This window comes from Archocentrus centrarchus, unplaced genomic scaffold, assembly GCF_007364275.1.
Source record: "Archocentrus centrarchus isolate MPI-CPG fArcCen1 unplaced genomic scaffold, fArcCen1 scaffold_40_ctg1, whole genome shotgun sequence".
NCBI lineage: Eukaryota > Metazoa > Chordata > Actinopteri > Cichliformes > Cichlidae > Archocentrus > Archocentrus centrarchus.
Window position 1 is genome coordinate 2,977,621 of NW_022060266.1, and position 22,188 is coordinate 2,999,808.

A 22,188-nucleotide genomic window follows, 5' to 3' on the forward strand; every position below is an offset into this window, starting at 1 on the left:
TTTAAGTGCATCATTGCCTGAAATTAAAAATAAATAAATCCTTGTTTAAACTGTAAACATGTTTGACCAACTAATTGCACCATTGCAAAATTAAATCAAATCAATAAATAATATTTAATAATTATAATAACTAATAAACTACAAAAACAAAAAAAATAACTAATTTATATTCAGTTCAGCAACATTAACTCAGGAGCACAACATATAAAACACTTGAACCTACAAAACAAAAATGAATTAAACAATTTGTGCTCATTTTTTCTTTCTTTTTTGATCAAAATGAGGAGGAAGTCAGGTTTAATGGCTACAATGAGCACGTTTTGCAGTGCACAGCTTTTCGAAGCGAGGTTCGAAGCATGATAGTGCAACTCTCAGCTCCTGCTCAATGTTTAGCTGGGACCTGTACTTGGTCTTCAGTGCAGCAACAGCAGAGAAGCCAATCTCACAAAGGTAAGATGTTGAAAAAGGAAGCAGAATGCTTATAGCTTTCTCCCCTAAGAGTGGATACTGCCTCTCTACACTCAGCCAGAATGCACTGAGTGTCTGTGATGTGAACCTCAGTCTCAATGTGGAGTCAGACGTCATGTCAATGAACTGCTCCTCTTCTGCAGAGCTGAAACCAGTTGGAGCTGGTGCACTGAAAGGGTCTCTCACCCAGTCATACTGGGAACTGTTTTCAGGGAAGTACTTTTTAAAGAATCCAATCAGTGAAGAAATATGCTGCTTAATGTGTGGAATCACTGAGATAGCATCATAGTCATTAGTGTCCACAAATTCATGCAGGTTCTCAAATGAATCGGTGTTTCCTTCATCAAGTTGCCTGCCCCACATTGCAAGCTTTCGGGTGAAAGAGCTAATCTTGTCTGTGACCTGAGGGAGGTGTTTATCTTTCCCTTGAAGCTGTAGATTCAGTTCATTTAGCTTTCCAAATATGTCACTCAGGTAGGCCAGTTTTCCCAGGAAGTTCTCATCACAAAATTTTTCTGCCACTTCATACTTGTGCTCCTGCTCAAAAAACACTCTTATTTGCTCTCTGAGCTCAAAAACTCGGGACAAGACTTTTCCTCGTGACAACCACCTTGCTTCACTGTGATAGAGCACAGCTTGATGTTCGGCTCCCATCTCCTCACAGATGGCAGAGAAGACTCTTGTTTTTAGTGGTGTAGTCTTTATAAAATTGACTACACCTATGATGTCAGTCATAACCTCACTTAATTCAGGGGAAAGTTGCCTGGATGCAAGTGCTTCTCTGTGTATAATACAGTGTGTCCACTCAGCATGAGGTGAGGCTGTCTTGATGAGAGCCCTAAGTCCTTTTCTCTTCCCTGCCATGGTTTGTGCACCATCACTGCAAACACCAATGCAGTTCTCCCACTTTAGCCCATTCTCAGTCAAAAAGGAGTCCAGAATTTTGAATAGCTCTTCAGCTGTGGCTCTGTCTCTGACATATTTACAAAAAAGTAGATCCTCACACAGGGAGTTTGACAAGTCAAAACGTACATAAGCAATAAACAGACAGTCTTTGTTGCTGTCAGTTGCTTCATCAAATTGTAAGGCAAAACGTTTGTCTTTGAGTTTATCTACCAGCTGTTCATGAAGATCGTTAGCAATGTCATCTATACGTCTGGCGACAGTGTCATTGGACAGAGGGATAGTTTTTAGTTTTGCTGCACTGGCGTCGTCCAGCATGACAGAGACCATGTCTAATGCTGCAGGCAGTATCAGCTCCTCTGCTATGGTGTGGGGCTTTTTGCACTGCGCAATTTGGTACGCCACCTTATATGATGCTAACAGCGCTCGATGGTTTACTGAAGTAGCCTTCACAAAGCGGGATGACTGTTGGCAATATTCAGCACGTTTTCGCTGAAAAAACTCTAGCGGCTTACCGGCGTGATTGGAGTGTAACGTATTTAGGTGACGCGCTAATTTATTTGGCTTCATGCTGTCCGCTGCGAGCATTTTTAGACACAGCAAACACACCGGTCTTTCCTCTTCTCCAACTGTAGTGACAGTGAAGCCAAGCGCTAAATACGCTTCGTCGTATTTCCTCGTCTTAGCTTTCGGGTGACTTTCTTTTGTCTCATTATCTTTGTCTCTCTCCGCTTTTCTTTTCATCCCTGTTAAAAACTTTTTCATGTTGGGGGTTGTTATGTTGAATAACGGAGGCTATAGACAGAACGCAGTCGGAGCTTTCTGTTGACTCAACACTGCTAACCAAGGCAAACCTGTTGTAACAATGACAGCACCACTGCCGCCTACTGTAGTGGATGCGCAATTACACTTTATACTAGTACGGCCCAAAAAAAAAAAAGCCTGTTCCCCAGGGTCACACGCGCCCCCCCAGGTATCGCACCACTATTTGAGAACCACTGCTTTAAATCATAAAGGTGAGTAAAGTCAACGTTGTTTGAGATGATTATTTTGATAATGCTGAGCATTCTAAGTGACATTGTGACAGCGTTTCATGTCTGTCCTACAGAGTCCTTGATTAAAGGTGCAAGGAGAAAGCAATAACAGCAAAGATTGCTCCAGCATCAACCCCTCAGAATTAGAGTGGAGCAGACAAAGATGATGGCAGCAGCCACGTTAAGCATTCAAACTGACTTCGATGGCAACTGTTTAACCCACAGCCTGCCCAAATGTTTTGGCTCTATTAACCATACATTTGCTTTGCTGAAATATTTAAATGAAACAAGGTGATATATTTTTGACAGCAGAGTTGGAAATTCACTTTGTCTTTCACACAAAGCCTACTTTGGACATGGAATTTACATGTTTCTAAAAGAAACCATTTATGTACAAATTCATTTTGCAGTAATCAAAACTACTGCCTGGATCACGTTCTATTCAAACAGAACATGATTCATTCAAAGAGAACATGATTTGACTCCTAGAATGTAAGATTCTAGGAAGTAGATCCCACGTCAAAGTAATGCTAGTGTCCATGCTGAGCTAACGGCTAACCCCACGAGGCTTTGCTTTGAGTTTGCATGTGAACTGTTGTGAAATTGTCACTGACAAAGTTGGAGATGCTGAGTTATCTCATTTCTGTACAAACTGCATTTCATAGCATCAATCTGTAATTGTTTCAGTATGACTTAAGCTGTGTTCAAATTCAGGGGTTGTATCCTTTGAAGGCCACATTTGTAGACTGATTACATCACAGTGAGGCAACAGAGGCTGTCCAAATTGGAAGGCTCCTCCAAATGCGGTCGACAAATGCGTCCTTCTTTTCCCCAGATTTGAAGGATGGAGCCGATGTGTCCTTCGTGGTCTACCATATCCCATGATTCACTGTGCAGCTAAACTCAAACATGGCAATGGTGGAGGAGAGTGGCCAAAAAGTTAGAAATACGACTGTTTCTTTTAAGATGTTTTCAGGCAAGAAGATGTATAAACCTCAAATATCTGCTCTTTTCATCAAGATATCACTTAATTGCAAATGTGCTCCGACATTTTTGGACATGTCCATTGCCGCTGCTTTACCAGCCAGCTTACCTCACTAGCTGTCAGCTGACCGGCCAGTCAAGGCTCGCTATACCCGGAGAGAACGCCTGACTCCCAGCACATCGTTTTCAAACCCCTGCTGGCTTTTGCCACTGACTGGATGTTAAACACAGATATAACACACTCAGATGATCTCTAATGGCTGATGTTTGGTCTATTTCAGTGTTTCATTTGTTCTTGAGCAAATTGGTTTGGCTGACATCAAAGTTAAGCATCATAACTGGATAGTTGTATTAAACATTAATTTCTTACTAGAGAGCCGATAATATATTTGGATACAAAGCCTGAATTTGGACACAGCTTAAGTGAATAATGTGAATAGAATTTACAGGTGATTCAGCAAAGAGTGTGCTTTGGATAAAGCACGTGAAGATTACGCTGAAATATGTCATTATCTAGATTTTTTGAGAGTTGTTTCAAATACTGGAAGAATGTACTCTGTTTGACCCATACAGTGTATCACAAAAGTGAGTACACCCCTCACATGTCTGCATATCCACGGGTTTCTGGAAGAGCATACGTAGGCTGCCATGACAGACTGCTACTTCCGCTGTACGGTTTTATACTTCCGGTTACCCAAAGTCAGAGCCAGAGTTAATGACAAAATTCGGTTACTTTCTGCTGTAACAGGCGGCTTTATTAGTTGGAAGATGAGCTCGGATTCAACTTGTGCTGTTGTCGGTTGTCATTACATCAGTCTGTACATTTTTTCAAATTATTTTATTCTGTAAATTTGTTCTTTTTCCCCCAAATTATACTACCCAGTTGCACATCCTATTACTGTATTTTTTCCCTTATGTTTTAAGTTTTCCTTTAATGTACAGCCTCTTATTTTTTCAAGTTATTTTATTTATAGTGTGACACTACAGTTTACAGCCTACACAAAGCTTAAACAATGCGTGCCTTCATGTAAACACGTAGCAGTTAGCAAGATGACAGCTGCGTGTTTCCGCGATCACAGCCTTCGGCCAGTCCAGTGTTTCTGTTTCAGTGATCTGAACATTCTGATATCCAGATGAGTGATATACCTTCCACAGAATAGCTGCTGCATCACTTCATGATTTCCCTAATCAGCAATACAGGAACAGCTTGTGATGGTTTTCAGTTGCCTAGGGGTGCCAGCTAGATATCTCTCCTGACATGTTAGATTTTTTTTTTTAACCCTCACAAAGGCTGCAAAGCACAGCGACTTAACACCCTCTAACATTGAATAAAACAAAATCCATTTGAAAGGACTTGTGCACACAATGAATATATTCCACACAAGGGAAAACCCACACACAAAACAATCATTTAACACAGGTAACACAGTTCAACAGTTCCCACATGTCCCACAGCTCAGCAGAGTCCTCCAGGTCATTCATTCACAAGAACTAAACCAAAGCAAAATACACCCATTCTCCCCAATGTCTCACAGTTCGTTTCAACAGAAAACCAAATAAAAGAAGTCCACTCCGGGTTTTACTCAGTTCTAGTTCATAAGCGAAAAGAAAGAGGAAAAACAAACCAAATCCACTCTGGGTTATCTCTCAGTTCAGTTCAAAAACGGATGCAAAAAAGGGCAAAACAAAGATTCCACTCTGGGTTTTTATATTGTAGTTCATTTCAACAAAATGAATGGAAAACGCCAAAACAAAGATTCCACTGCAGGTTTTCCAGCGACATATACAACAAAACAAGGAAGTGCACTCCTGACTTCCTATAGACTGTATGCCAGCTGTCCTGGGTCGTTCCCATCAGTTGATCCCGGCTGTTCCTCGCCAATAAGGTCCAGTTGCTAGGCTAAGCTACTCGTGGTGCCACTAAGCGAAGGCTAACTTTGCCATGTGTTTGGCCGAGGTCGCGGATAACTCACATCCATCTTCCATGCTCTCCCCCATCTACACTGAGCCCTGGCCCATAAGTAAAGTGGTATGGGTGGCATTGGAGGCCATAGTGCCAAATCTGTGTCGTCCCATTGGTCACCATCCAGAGGGTGTGTGGGTCAGTTAAAAAAACAAACAACACGGGTGGCCATAACTTAAGGGACAACCATCCGGCTGTTACACTCCTCCCCCCCTGAAAAAAGCCAGAACCTATGGAGGATTAATCAAGTCCCCAGCTGAGAGTCAGAGAATCCTAGGAAGTCCTACTCGTCACTTTCTTCTTCAAAGATCTCCAGGACTCGCTTATGTTGTTCTCTGTCCACCTCACTCGCAGTGGGGTAACACTGCTTCAACTGGGCCACATTGACGATGCGCAGGTCCTCACCGGAGTCCTCCAAAATGATCTGATAGTTCAGAGGTCTATCCTCCGGGTGATCCTATATGGACCTTTCCATCATGGGGCAAGTTTGGCTGAATAAGACAGGTCTGCTCGGGAACTGGGATGTGTTCGAAGCCAAACCCTGTCATGTATGGCAAAGTTTGCCTTTCTCCATTTTTTACCATAATGCTGCTTCATGTTTTTGTTTTTATGAGGAAATGGTTCCTTGAGATAGACTCCAAGCATTTCCCAAGCCCTGCTGACCAGAGTTTGTTGGAGTCTCCCACGCGGATTACAGACTTCCGGTTTGTGAAGCTGGCACACTTTACAGCATTGCACATAGTTCCGCACATCCAAACTCATCCTTGGCCACCACACAAGTGCCTGTAGACATTTATATGTTTTGTGTCTTCCAGAATGGCCAGACGAGGGGTTGTCGTGGTAGTGGTGGAGTAGCTGCTGGCGGAGAGAGGATGGAATGTAGACCTGATATATTGGTTCACATGTTAGGCAGGTTACTCTGTAGACTTTGTCTTTCACAGTGCTGTATTTGTTTGTGGGGCTCACAATGACATCTTTGGTTTCCTTGATTTCGGTGTAGAGGCTTTGTATTTCAGGGTCCTCCACTTGTCCCTTCCGGATATCTTCAGCCGGGATTAGGAGGTGATTGGCCATATCCTTCTTGGGGTGCGTGGTGTCAAATGATGTCAAGTGAAGATTGAGATCTTGATTGCCTGGTAGCCTAAGCTTGGTGCTGAATGTACAATCATAATTCAAATTTATAGAACTGTTAGAGAATGAAGTATATGATTTACGAGCAAATGATGTGTGTAAGTGTAACAGAAGTGATGGCTGGAGCAATGTGTTGAGGAAATTGCGAAATCCTTGAGCTAAGGGTAGCATGAGGAACTGAAAACTGTTGCTTAGGAACAAGTAGGAGCAACGTTTAAAACATGTCCAGACATGTTAAGAATGGAAAACCTAAAAAGAACCTAAAAGGCCCAATGAAGTAATGGTTAAGCCCAACAGTCCCATAAATGGGTATGGACAGTGGGGTGGTAACTAGGAATGAAGTAATATCTAAACACCCCAAAAGGATATCAGGAATGGGGAGATAAGTGTCATGATGATGTTTAGAAAATAGGTTGTTTCTTAGATTTAAACTATTAAAGGTGATGTGCAACAAACATCGGACGAGAATCTTGGGAGCCCTTCCCAGCACTAGGACTGATCTGCAGAATGGACAGAGACAACCCAGCTGCGGACAACTAATCGACTTAGAAAGGTTTTGAGTGCATTCTCCCTGCACTTTCAGATGAAGACTGGAAGTACCTAAGCTGTTAGATTTCTATCTCCTGGAATTCAAGGAGGATTTCTGCACAACAGTAAGGATTATAAAAGAGGACAGTTAACAGAAGAAAACCAACACCTTTCTTTTTGGACTTGTTCTTTTCCCCACTTCACTGAGGCAGCAACGGACTCGACATTGGGTGTGGTCGCTTCGGCCGAGTGACTCACTTGAAGTCCTGTCTTCCCAAAAAAGGATTTTAAACAAATGGACATTTTCAAGCCCTTTCTTCATCGACCCAGCTCATAAGTATTCATTTTGATTAAGATCAAGTAATTGATTTAGATTGATTTCGAAATCTGAATTTTGAATTGATTATTGCGTGTTGAGAATTGGTTGAGAATTAATTGAGAATTGATTTTGAGCTAATTGCAAACTGCTTGAGCTGAAACCTGCATAATAAAATTTGACTCTAAAAAGCCAGTATAATGCTATTGAGAGTTATTTTCCCCGTTAACGGTACACCTAGTCTTATGCAACAGTAAAACCCTAGGCAAGTTAAGCTATGACATCTGGTTCTGTTTTGGACACACTAGTCTACTAGAATCCACTTCAACTTTACTTATGTCCCTTGGGCTCACTGTCCGAGCCGATAAAAGAATCTGGCCAGTAACAAGTGCACTGATCAAGGGGTGAACCACTACAACTAATTGGACTGTATTTCGGGGCCGGCTGTGTGAGCCTTCCTGACCGGCAGCATCGGAGTATAGAGGAAGCGGGGCAGATGTTAGGATTATCAGTGGTTAGAAGCCAGGCGTGTCACCCCGCCACAGCTTAAGTAGTGTCACAGAGTTCAGAAGAGGGTAATACCCCGCTGACCCGTGTGGCCAGGACCCTATGAAAAGGAGTAGCTGTCACAGAGGTAAAACCTGTGAGATCTAACAGTGGACAAAGACTTAAGTTGCGAACGTGGATAGCCATTTAGTTCAACAAGCAATACAACAGCACAGGTGAGTGGCTGAAGGTGTTCTACTGACATTTGGGTAGGTCCTGCAGGTGGTGGCATTTGTTCTTGAGCTGCTTGATGGGGGTTTAATTTATTCTTGCCTGACCTCCACTGCTGACAGGAAGTTGGTGGATGGCTTCCCTTGCAGCGCCAACACGATATTAGCGTGGGTCTGGGCTGGTTCAGTATACCATCCCCCACAGTGGATTGCAACCTGGGCCATCCTGCAGTTCCCAGATGACCTCCAGGCCAGTCCTCCGGACAAGTCTGCACATATGCATTTCTCTTTTCACTGTATGATCTAACGGTGGGCATGCCTTCTCCCGTCAAGGGTATGGTGCTCTTGGAGTAGCAACCTCCTCCTTTAGGTGTTTCATCCTCCATTCCAGAGAAGCTTCAAATTGTGTCCTTAAATATTCCAGTTGTTTATCGACATGTCTGAATATTTGTTGTTGCTGGTCCTGGATTAGGCCGATCAGCTCTTTATACTTCTGTTCCACGGTCTCTTTCAGCTCCTCCTGGTGGTGATGTTGGGCATCCATTACCCTCTGTATTTGCTCCAGAATGTTCTGTGTGTTATGCACAGGGGAGGAAGACCCAGTCAGTGGTATTGCATTCACTTTTCCATATTCAGAGATAAAACTCCAGGGGGGTAGTGGAGCAGCAAGTTCAGCGACCCGAGTAGGCCCCAGGTCCAAAAGAGGATATGTTGTGTGAGGGAAGTCCTGTACAGGGGTAGATTTTTCTGATACTTCCTCTAGTCCCAGGAGTGACTCACACTTGGCAGCCATTTTTTTAAAATCCTGTGGTTTTATACAATAAACTTTGATTTATCCACAAAAGTCTGTTTTTCTGTTGGTTTGTTTCTTTTTTTTTTCCATTTTAATTTTTAGTGCACTAGTTGATGAGTTGTTCTATTTGATGCTAGTCCATATGATCAGGGGTCCCATCTGGGGTGCCACTTTCTTATGTGATGGTTTTCAGTTGCCTAGGGCTGCGAGCTAGGTATCTCTCCTGACATGTTAGATTTTTTTTTTAACCATCACAAAGGATGCAAAGCACAGCGACTTAACACCCTCTAACATTGAATAAAACAAAACCCATTTGAAAGGACTTTGTTCACACAATGAACACTGCACGAAAAGAAGCATATTCGTCCCCGTATACTGACGCGGGCGCCGCTAGTAAACGGCAGCTTTCGTCAGCATACGGGGAAGCGCATTTTCGTTTGCCTCAGATGGATATGGTCGTTTACGTACCACCAGAAGCAGCGGGGGGTAGAGGTACGGGGGAGCTGGCCAGCAGGAGGTGTTAACGACTCTACTTTACATATGAATAGCAGCGCTGCAAGCCGAAGCAGCGGCAACAGACCCACGTGGCTTCTCTGTCATTGGATGAAAAAAATGCCATCACAATTCATCACTCACATTGGCTGCTAGATCTGTCCCCCATTGGCCTTTATAAAGAGAGGCCTGGGTAAGCCCCTCCCTAATAAATAATAACCCAGTAATAAAAATTATTTTTAATTATTATTTCTGTGATATACCTTGTATGTTAAGCTGTATTCATGCCATGCTAAGAACCTCAACTAAAGGGAATTCAATTAAGAGAAACAAATTGTGAGGCACAAGTTTGAATTTCTATTTTTTATCTACAAAGCAATATGCACATACACACACACATCATATAATCCATATATATATATATATATATAGCTTGGTGGTCTTAATCCAGCCTGGTACGCCCTCTGAGACGCCATCCTCCTCATCCAACATGAGGTCAGTGGTGACACCGTCCCAGAAGGCAACCTCCTTCACTGCCAGGACACTCGTCCTAGCCTCCAGCAGCTGTTGACACAGAGCACACATTAAGTCATTATGAAACTATATGAAATATTGTGAAATTCAGGAAACTACACTGAAAGTTTGAGTCTCTTGACTTTGAATGCACACATAGCAGATAAGACCCTGAATGCAAAAAAAAAAAAATTAATCAGCCCATCCTTGTCATCAAAAACAATGGTTATGTGACAAAGTACCAACTCCTGCATCCTGTGAATAAAAGACAAATGAACAACTACTTTGAAAAAATGTAACATTGATAAAAGTACTTCAGTGATTTCATTAACCCTTGAGGCACCTTTAAACTGATTATACACTTTTTATCTTTAGGTCCCAAAATGTTACAGCTGCTGAAACTATAAACATTCAGTGTTAATTATTTTCACCTTCACTGCATCATCTATTCATACACATTTTGGGTTGTTCAAAAGAAGCCAGATTTTATATAAAGTTAAAAAAAACAATAAGTAATATTTCCCAAAAATAAAACTGCATTTACAAGCTAACTACACAAATACAGCACACCAACAATACAATCCAACACGTCTTACCGGCTTCCTTCTTGCACGTCACCGGGCAGGATTTTTAATGGCTGCCGCCTTTTCCTGAACGTGAGGCTGACTGTAGCGGAAGCTGCAGCGGAGCGTCTGTAGGTTTAACAAGAAGCTGGAAAACATTTTTGTACATTGTAAATAAAGAGCATAAACACAGTGCATACATAAACATATTCAGGCAAAAAACACACAAACAAACAACACCAATAGATACTTACACACAATTATATCACGTTCCACGCATTAGGAACACTCACACTCGCGTTGTGAGGCGAACACAGTCTGTGGAAAATAAAGGTGAAAATAAATAAAAGTAAAAACATTTTGAGTTCCTCTCTCCTCCACACATTGAATACTGTGTGCTTTGTTTCTGATTCTTACCTCTGCAGAGGATCATACCGGCTTTTATTGGATTCGGAGTTGTGCAGGCCGCGAACTGCTTCCTATAAGATGAAACGGAATAAAAAAAGAAACCAAATCACAATACGTCGGTCAGCTTACTGTGACCATTCCTCCACTCTTAGTATTTTTGTTTTAGAAACGACCAAGTCTTACCGCAGTTTTCGGATTGTGCTGCCGTCTTTTCCTCTTGAGTAGGTGAGTCTTTGTTAGAGTCCAGAGCATCGAGTCTCTACACAATAGACGCCATCTTGTCTTTCAGTTGCGCTAGTAGAAACTCGAGTAACTGAGGAGATAACCCACTCATTGCAGCCAGCAGTGTCTTCTCGTCTGCAGCGGGGCTGGTTGAAGCTGGCCGGTAGAGAGGCCCGCTTTCACGAGGAGCTTTTGGGGTGTTGAAAATATAGACGATGTCCTCCATTGTACCAGGAAAGCAGCGTAGACAAAGAACGCCATTGAGTTTGAACGGAAGAGAACGACCGCGCTGATTTCCTTTGGTCTTGCGAGACCTTCAGTGCGATCCTCCACATGATCTGTATTGTCCAATTACAGGCAAGGAAGCTGCCACATGGAATTCAATTCATTTCATTTCAATTCAATTCAATTTTATTTATATAGCACCAAATCACAACAAACAGTCGCCCCAAGGCGCTTTGTATTGTGGGTAAAGACCTACAATAATACAGAGAAAACCCAACAGTCAAAACGACCCCTTATGAGCTGGAAGACACACATCCACTGTCCGTTTAAGCAGGACAACTGAGAAGGTGACTGTTGCATTAAAATCTTTACTTTTTTTTTTTTTTACATTTTTCTCATGAAGGTTTTGCTGATATCTCTTATGTACAGCCATGTATAGCAAAATAAAAATTTATATGTTTTATATGTTTATATGTTTTCTTATTACATCTGCCTTGGTAGCCCTTAATGTCATTAATGCATGTGAACATTCACTGAACGTTTATGGCAGCGTTCATGGGATGTTGTCTGAATGTTCAATGCTAGCTGGGAAGCCACTGCACAGAACAGGATGATGGTGTGATAGACTTTTTGTTACAGTGAGTTAGACTGAAAACTGAGTATGCTTTTCAATGAAAATAATGCTTGTGGTGTCACCAAAATCAAGTTATAGCCTTTGTTTATCTCCCTCAGTCCACTAAAGTTCAGAGTTAACAAAAAACTCCATGACAAAGGCTCACAGACAGAAGCTCACAGACAGAAGCTCACAGACAGAAGCTCACAGCCTTACTGGAAAAAGGGACAAAAGCTGAAAACGTCCAAAAGTATATTTCCAACTAGATAATACTAATTTATAAATTAGAATGATTTATTCTGAGTTTAGTCTTGTTTGAATGTTTCGCTGTATAATAATTTATGTGTAGTCACATTGTAATGGAAAAAGGCTTAAAAGATGATAATGTAAATTTGATTATATATATCTCAAAATAAAAATATGCTGCTTACAACTGTTGGGAGGGGTAGACCTCTGGTGAGTACTGGTGACCACTGGTGAGTACTTGATTTGCATTTGTATGACTCACAGAAACCTCCTTTACATATGTGAGCCTGCCCTAGACCTGAGGAGAGGGGGGAGCTGAGGGAGCACTGACACAGAGAGTCCACGGCAGTTACCCTACAGTTTACTGTTCTGGCCAAAGCCTCCTGCTGAGAGCCCTAAATCTCAAGGCGCACGGCAATATTACATGCAAGAAACTGTCAAAAACCCCACTTTTCATGCAGTGGAATATATTCAACACAAGGGAAAACACACACACAAAACAATCATTTAACACAGGTAACACAGTTCAACAGTTCCCACATGTCCTACAGCTCAGCAGAGTCCTCCAGGTCATTCATTCATGCTCTACCTACTGGCTGTAGCTCAGTAGGTAGAACAGGTCACCTACTGATCAGAAGGTCAGCGGTTCGATTCCTGGCTACTCCAGGCTACATGCCAATGTATCCTTGGGCAAGATACTTAACCCCAAGTTGCTCTCCAACCGTCCCGTCGGAGTATGAACGTGTGTGAATGATAGTTAATTAAAAAGCACTTAGCTTAGCAAACATGGAAGTGCTTGTGTGAATAGGAGTGCATGGGTGAATGTAAACATGTTGTAATAGCGCTTTGAGTGCTCATACTGAGTAGAAAAGCGCTATATAAGAGCTAGTCCATTTACCATTTTACTTTCCTGCTCACCCTGTTCCTCGGTTTCCCTTTCCAAAGCCTGCACCTCTGGCTGCTCCTCTCCCTGTCCGCTGCTGCTGTTTTCACCTAAAGCCTGCTGTTGCTGGAACATTGCTGTGTCAGAGGACGTGGAGGCTACAGCAGCAGACATGTCTGTGATCTTTACTCATTTTGTAAGTGACACTCTTCAAATTCTTCTAACGTAACTTCTCCACACCCCCTTTCTGCCACTTTGGTTTCTCCATGTTGCCTCTCCTTTACAGTTTTTATTGATTGCTTTGACCTTTTTGAAGAAACTGGGAACCTCTCAGTCTTCATCATCACCATCTCAGCAGAGCAAAAGACACCTCTTGCAAATGTGTTAACCCATTCTCACTGGATTGACACAGTTTTCTCACCCTTTTGCAAAATAGTTAACGCAGATGTCATTCAAGAAGTCCAAACTCCATTGTTTTAGCTGTGGTTACAGAACAGAAACCATATGCTCCGAGCTCTTAGAAACTCCCTGATCAGTATGAAATCACTGAAAGCACCTGTTTGACACTTATTCACAGAATGTTTCAGTTTGCAATCAGTCTGCAGGCCTGTGTTGTTCTTTGCAAGCATGGATCATCGAGGAGGTCTAAGGCAGATGAGAGGCAGAGTGAGAGTAAGAGGTAGAGGGGTCAGAGGAAGAGGAGTCCATGTGCGAGGTGGAGGTATAGCTGGAAGGGCTCAAGTTACAGATGAAATTCGAGCAACTGTGATTGATCATGTCGCAAATCATGGCCTTTCACTTAGAGAGGCTGGACAAAGAGTCCAACCTGTTCTAAACAGAAACACTGTTGCATCCATTGTTAGAGTTTTTCAACAGGAGAACAGGTAATGTTGCTATACAGTATATACAGAAATATCTGCAGTGATATACAGTACTTCATGTAATTTTTTCCACATTTCATGTATTCTTTATAGAATCAAAAGGCTACCAGTCGGTGGTGGTAGAGGGAGAATTTTTAATGCCGAGCAGGAGGCAGCCGTTGTCAACATGGTTCTGGCAAATAATGACATTAGGCTGCGTGAAATCAGAGCAGCAGTGATTGCTGATCAGGGAGTGTTTAGGAACATCCATACTGTGAGTGAGGCCACAATTGACCGCGTCCTCAGAAGGAACCATATGGCCATGAAACAGCTCTATAGAGTTCCATTTCAGAGGAACTCTGAAGCTGTGAAGGAGGCCACATGCCAATATGTGGAGGTAAGGAAATACAACAGTACTATACTCTTATGCCTTGTCATATCATGCAGTTACTGTAGAATGAACTGGAGTCACTTTGACGTAATTGTAATTTTGCCTTTTCATTCTTTAGCAAATAATGGAGCTTGAAGCTGAGACATCATGTCTTCATTTATGCTGATGAAGCCAGTTTCAATCTTTGTAAAGTAAGGAGACGTGGAAGGAACCTCATTGGGCATAGGGCCACTATTACTGTTCCAGGGCAGAGGGGCGCCAACATAACTATGTGTGCTGCCATCTCCAATGATGGCGTCCTGTGCCATATCCCTACCATTGGCCCATAAAACACCGAGCGTCTCATAGCATTCCTGAATGCCCTTCATGACATCCTGATCCTGCCTCAGGAGAGAGGCCTGTTGGGGCCTGGCATGCCACTGTTCGTGATTATCTGGGACAATGTGGCGTTCCACCACTCTCGTGTTGTAAATGAGTGGTTTGCAGTGCACCCTCGGATGATGTCCTATATCCTGATTGGTTCAGTCCACCATCTATGTTGAAGATTGGCCACTGGGCTGCACCTCTAAACTGTGGGCCAGTCTCTTAGAAAAAAAAAGGGAAGAAAAAAAAACCCAACAGCATCGGCCTCTGAGGACTGTCGGCCCACTGGGCAAATGCCCAGTAGGCCAGATTACCAGTCCAGCCCTGTTTTCAGCTCTTTCAGATGGAAAAACTTATCAGAGTGCTTGGCTCCTATAGTCTCCCTGACCAGAACAATTAAATTGTTGAGAAAATGTAAATATTTTATAAGACAAAAGAGGTGCAGCTCTAGAGAGGAAAAAGCTGGAGCTGCAATGGTAGGCATCATCACTGTAACATCATGGTTTGTTAACGAGTGTTCCCAAACCCCTTTTAGTCTTGCTTGGTGTAAAATTTCTGGCTTGTTCAACCTATTAAAGTGATTTCATTCTGTCTTTTAGATATAGTTTTCCGTTAATCTTCTTCACAACTTCATTAAGACATTCTCGTGACATTGATGAAATGAGTCAAAACGTGCAGCATTTTTTTTAGAATCGTCAGTAGTGATGTATAATGTCTCAAGTTTGATTTTTTTAACAGGACAGGTATATTTTGATGGTTACTTTGTTAGATTCTGTAGTAAATGGACCAGACAGTTTTTAAACTGTGGCTTATAAATGACAGATCACCTGTCAGAACTATTTGCTATTGATCCTGTCTCTGTTTCAGAGATAATTTATTCGAAGTAATTAAGGAAGTCACTGCTGTGGTCTTGTATATAAATGCATACTACTCTCTGGTGTTTGAGAAGCTTATGGAAAGGTGCTGTTATGTAATAAGCTGAAAAGAAAAACTTGTTTGTTGCAGAAACAACAAACTTACCCTCAGGTCTTAACATTTTGATAAGACTTGGAATTACTGGTGAGTCTTCATCATGATAAACCTGTGAAGTTGAATTATAAACATACAAACAACTATATTTAATTATTTTGTAATAATATAAATTTATGACCAATGTGAATGTGGGAAAGTGTAATATGTATTTAAGGTGTTTGGAGATATTTGAGAGGTGTGTCTGTGCATATGCCTTTGGGAACAGCAATTAAACTTATCTAGAAAGAAGAGGAGGTGAGTACTTTTGCACACAGCATTCATTTTCTTTCATGGAGTGATTGAGTACAGTTAAAGCGGCCTGACCCAGTTGGATGGCTCCAGCCACTGCTCTCTCATGGGGTAGGGCAGTGCAGGAAAATACTATTAATGAGAGAGTGCCTTTTCTTCTAAAACAGGGATTAAACTCATATAGGAAGCACTCAAGGAACTGCAAGAACATGCCTCCTCTTCTTTTGTTCTTCTGTTGATTGTCCAGAGGGCAATGTCCATCCCAACTTAGATGCTGGTACACAAACACAGACTGACCTATGTCCCCTAATAAAACTGCAAGACAACACTCATAATACACTGCACTACATGAGGTACATGCTGCTACAGTCAGTCTAGTGACAGGTTAAAACAGTTACACATTATTTGCTGTAATTTACCAGTGATTGATTCAGAATTAAACAATCAAGGTTTTAATGTGTTTTTATTAATCCTAAGATGGTGATATATATATATATATATATATATATATATATATATATATATATATATATATATATATATATATATATATATATATATATATATATTAGGGGTGGGACTCGATTAAAAAAATTAATCGAATTAATTACAAGCTTTGTAATTAATTAATCGAAATTAATCGCATTTTAATCGCATTTCAATATTTGGCATGAGAAATATTAATTTAAGTTTAGCTGATGAATGAATCAATATACATAAGCTTAAACTTCAAAATTTTGTTTATTTTCCCACCAGTCTACTACACAGACCAATGAAGGGTGGAAGTGCTCCTGTGATAAGCAAACTCCTGAAATTAAAGTTCAGCATCATAACTGGATAGTTTTATTCAACATTAATGTCTCACTTGTTATAGTTGGAAATTAATCATTCTCTCAGCTGTATTCCTTGATGTTGAAATGTGTTATGCTTGTTTTAACAGCTTATTTTGAATTAAAGACTTAAAATTAAACCACAAAAAGGAGAAAAAGTTCGTTCTCCGTTTAACAGCTGCTTTTACACAGCTGTGCTTCGCACTCACGGTTGCTAGGCGACATGAGCTACGCAGAGGTGACGGCAGCTGATATGAAGGCTAGCTGCTCACTTCCGGCCTTTGTGGTGTTCGTGGGCTGCGAAAGACGTGGGCCGGGTCCTTCGCAGGATGCGGCCCCTAATTTGGACATTGTGCGTCGATATAATCTGTATGCCTGGAACTCGTGCACTGAGAAATGTTCCATGGTGCAAAGTGCGATTAAAATGCGTTAAAATTTTTAACGCGTTAATTTCCCCGTAATTAATTAATCGAAATTAACGCGTTAAAGTCCCACCCCTAATATATATATATATATATATATATATATATATATATATATATATATATATATATATATATATATATATATATATATAACATTTAGAATATTCACATTGTCATATGTGAGTCTGGATATTTACTGTGCCACCTAACAACAATAGCCATACGCTTACATCTTTACACTGACTTCATTGATCACATCAAGGCCTTGAAAGCACTGCTGCTTCTTTGTTGTACATGTGTGTTCATATCTAAATATAATTTAAGCTATGGCAAATTAACCATACACCAACTATTAATGAATAGTTAAGTTTACTGTGTGAATTTTATAGATCTGTTTTTTAATTGAAAAAGGAGTCACTAATTTTTTTAATCAGTTGGTCTTCACTAACTGCACTAATGCATCAGGTATTATATACCTATAATAACTGATGTGTTCTTACCTGGAAATGAGGAAAACAGTGAACAAACGTAGTAGTGGTCACTAATTTCAAAGGGTATTTTTGACTTGGAAGTTCACATGGTTGATATTGATATAAAATCAAGCTTATTACAGTAGGACATATGCGTGGGGTTTGTGTGTGTGTGTGTGTGTGTGTGTGTGTGTGTGTGTGTGTGTGTGTGTGTGTGTGTGTGTGTGTGTGTGTGTGTGAATTATGAAGATCATTAGCAAAGGTAAAAAAATCAAAGCCAATTATGTGTCACAGTGATAATTTCAAAGGGAATTTGGGGTACAGAATTTGGCTCGGCAAAATCGGACTCATTACAGCAGGGAATATGTAGATGCAGCCACTTAAAATTGTTGCTCCCAGCCGAGTGCCAGCCAGTGTTTTACAGAAAGGTTCCTCTATTACCACCAGTTTTCATAAATGCTGCTTAGGGGGGTTACCACTCCTACACGTGACATAGCATTGCCCATGTCACATGCGGGGGATCTCATTTCAGCCAAGGATTGGCCACCAGTCGGCCACGGACCCACCAAAGTCCCATCAAGGATCAGCCGACCATTTTAAGTGGCTGCATCTAGTGTTGTAGTACTCGAGATCGGTCCTGGTCTCGAGACCGCTTTTGATGGTCTCGGTCTTGTCATGGACTCGGACATTGCGGACTCTGGATTTTATTTCAAGACCAGTCAAGACCACAGCTCCGGAAATATCACTAAATTGCCAGATTACTGTCCAATTTATTTGTTAACATCTTTGCATTTATTGGATGCAAAACGTACTGATTCAAATCCAACAAAGATTGCGCTCCTCTGCGTCTCAAAGGAGCGCACCTCGCAGACTCCGCCCCGGCTAGGTCGCTGCTATTATCGCTGCTTACGCCTGTATCATTTCACCGCAGTTTGCAATCTACCACAGAGCACAGACAATTTCATTCACAATGTGTACATTTGGTCTCACTATGGTCATGCGTGTGCTGCATAGATCGAAATGACAACCGGCATGCACACGAAGAGAAGTAAGAGGAAAAATTAAGATCAAAAGAAAATTTCAGGCTTCCGATTAAACAAAAAAATCCCAGCATGAAAGGTAAATACCAACCTTCATGTATTTTGATACACAAACTAAAAATTTAATGCAAGTTTTAGGGCTGCAACGATTCTTGGAGTAACGAAATTTGATTATTAAAAATCCTCGACACAAATTTGTTGCTTTGATGTTTGGTTTCAACTCTGCAACTCAGGTGTCTCCGTGTAAGCGGAGCATTTCCTCCACATTAGTTCTCCATCGCTGTAACAGATTTCTGTCATTTGGAAAAGAACAAAAAAAAAAAAAATCAAAAAAGACCCTTTAACACGAGTGGATCGCTGAGATGTTTTCCACGCCCCCACTTCTCTTCTCTGTGCTGTGAGTGCACATGTTTAAATGTGCGCGTGTTGTGCAGAGGATGTCAGCTGTTATTTTTTCTTTACGTCAGCTGTAGCCACCAGAACAGCCCTATAACCACAGTGTACTGGGGAAAGGGGGTTGCCATTAGCACTAGCAATCGTTCGGTGCCCCCCACCCCACTCCCTTCAGTACAGAGGGGATCCGTCAAAATGTTTTTATCAACCACCTGATCAGCAACATGAAGACTCTGTTCTTCATGGAGCAGCTACAAAGTTCTCTGTAACTTTGTAGCTGTTCCATCCACCCTGTTTGTTTCACACAGAGAAACATCTGCAGTACGGAAGTTAAAATATGCTGATGAATTGTTAAAATAAAAAATTATTTCTTATCCAATTACTTGATTAATTGACGGAGTAATCAATTGAATACTTGATTACTAAAATAATTGATAGTTGCAGCCCTACTTGTATTCAGAAAGCCATAGTCAAACATTAGCTTTCAGCACCAGTAGAGCTATGACAGCCTTCAAGAGTAAAATAACTACAGTTCCCAGCAAGATGATGTCACTTCCTATTGTTGCATTAAAAACGTGATAGTTTGTGCTCACAACATGGTGGCTGATATTCAAATGCAGGAAATGCTTTTAGCACCTGAGGAATCTGGATTATGTTTTTGTTGTGTATGTTTTTTTATGTGATTTCTGCAAACACATTAGTGGAAGGAACCAGCACTTTGGGACACATTAAAAGCTTGATATATAAATGTAACTTTTCTGGATTATATGCAAAAATGATCATTCTATCGATCTAATAAGGCCTGATTAAGAGTTCTTTAGAGGTCCTTTGTGCCTAACTGAAAATCCTCTCTGAACCAAACCTGACATGCACCTCAAGAAATGTAACTACACGTCCAAAAAAACTGATGATGATGATGATGGTGATGATGATACTTTATTGATGCCACAATGGAGAAATTACAGTTAACAGAACACCCATCCAAGAAGACAAACGGAACAAACATTACTGATTACTGCTTTCCAGTTACATCTTAGGCCCCATCACTCAATTAACAAGTGGGAGCGGCATTTAGTGGTTAGCATTAGCTTACTAATTAGCATTAGCATTAGCGCTGGGGTGACAAATATTTCTTGCTAAAACCCTGAAGTTACCATGGCCACCACCAATGGTAACAGCAGAGAAGTAAGTAAGTTGTTTCTCCGCCATTAGTACATTGAGCTAGTGGTGGGCAGATCGATCCTAATATCGATAATATGGATGCCAACATTGGTATTGGTATTGATCAATATCAGTGTAATGAGATCGATACTTTGGCTTCAGTTTCTCTCCTGTATGCAGTGCTGTGGTTTCATCAAAGATGCGAGCTGACTGTCTAAGTGTCGCTCCTGTCACAGCACAGAGCACTTTGCTCCTCCCCTCCCCACAGTGTTTTGTTATACTGGCATGTCACACATGACATATTTTATTTGGGAAAAAATAGGATTTTGCTATGAAACATTTAAATCAAATTTAAATTTGTAAAAAATTAGTGAATAAAGGGACATTTTTTATTAAATTTTTTTATACTTTCTGAACTATCTACCTGGAAAAAAGTTTGCATTTGTTCTTGAGTGATGATTTTGTACACTTAATTTATGAAAAAAAAAATCCAGACATCAATGTATGGGGCAAACTGTTTTGTTAATATTCTATTGTTTCAGAACAATAACTTTTATTTTGATAAAGTATTTTCTACCTACATATAAACTTTGGCCAATTCTATCCTGGGTTTTAACTAATTAATGATCCAAAGGAAAAAAAAAATCTCAAACCAGTTAAACTTCATGGAAATTCTTCATAATTATTAAAAAGTATTGGTATCAGTATCGGTGATAATGGCCCTGTGTTTACTTGGCATTGGATCGATACCAAATCTTGAAGTATCGCACACAACTACATTGAGCAGCATACATGAGGAGTGATTGACAGTGATTGACCCTCCTCCTGGCTCTGATTGGTTGTTTTTGACTGGGAGTGGTTCAGGGAGGAGGTGGAGGAGCTCAATTTTTTTCGCAGATTATCGGTCTCATACTGTCGTGACATGGACCGCCCGACCTCCCACAGAGCCCCCGCGCCACAACCCCCAGGGGAGCAGGTCAGCTCCCATGTCAGAACATCCAGCCCCACCCAGGAACCTGGAGGTACCCACACCCCAGGGGGGCAGGGGGGGAGAGGCAACCAGCAAGGAGTGGCCAGGAGGTAAGGCACAGGCCCAGACCCAGGTCCAGCCAAGCATACAAACACACGCACACCCGCAAGCACACCCGTGTACACATTTATGCACAAACACACTCACCCACACACATATAAACATAGATACACCATACGTACACATCCACTCGCCCACCCATACTCACGAAGACTGTGACAAAGACACACATTCATCCATAGCTACCCACCCTCTGAAGATGGGGCGAGTGGAAACCACCCCAGGGCCAACAGTGACCCCAAGACGCCGCCAGCCTGGCCCCAAGAAACCACCCGACCCCCACCCCGGGCAAGGTGTAAGAAATCGGGGTGTGAGATGACCCACCCCCCCTCTCCCCGCCCAACTTGTAAGTGTATGTGTTTATGTTGTGAATGAATGAGGTGTATAGGGTGCAGTTAAAATTGAGGGGGCAGTTGTGCCACAAGCACTAACTGTTGGACATCAGTGCTCGCCCACACTGCCCCCCAAAACCCTCCATGTCTAAAGTGCAAATAAAATTTGGGGACAGACAGTAAAAAGGATCTGAATGGGGCCAGCGGCCCCATCTCATCAACCTCTATTTAACATGCCTGCCCCAAAGGTCCTATGTATATCGTGTAGTATGTGTGTATGTGTTGTGAATTATAATGACTATAGTGCAATTAAAAAAAGAGGCAAGTGGCCGCGTGGCTCTGCACGTAGCCTCTCCACTGTACACCCTATGTGTGTGTGTGTCTGTGTGTGTGTGTGTGTGTGCGTGTGTGTGTGTGTGAGAAACTGTGTGTGTGTGTGTGTGGGGGGGGGGGGGGGGGGGGGGGGGGGGATATGACCGGGAAGGGGGGGGGGGGACCCCACCCAACCTGGAAGAAGAGAGCCAGCTGTCCACTGGCTCAATAGGCACCCCGACCTCCCACACCCCAGCGAG

The 22,188-nt window shown here is 41.8% G+C and overlaps 1 protein-coding gene across 1 annotated transcript; it reads right to left on the reverse strand.

Moving 5' to 3' along the window:
• Positions 1–297: 297 nt before the first annotated feature.
• On the reverse strand, positions 298–1,701 carry LOC115776869 (zinc finger BED domain-containing protein 5-like). The gene has a single exon (XM_030724651.1). The coding sequence runs from the start codon at positions 1,699–1,701 to the stop codon at positions 298–300; it is 1,404 nt and encodes a 467-aa protein (XP_030580511.1).
• Between the last annotated feature and the right edge of the window lie 20,487 nt (positions 1,702–22,188).

Excerpts from the sequence above, each read along its gene's own strand:
- LOC115776869 (XM_030724651.1), bottom strand. The coding sequence starts at position 1,701 with ATGGTCTCTGTCATGCTGGACGACGCCAGTGCAGCAAAACTAAAAACT.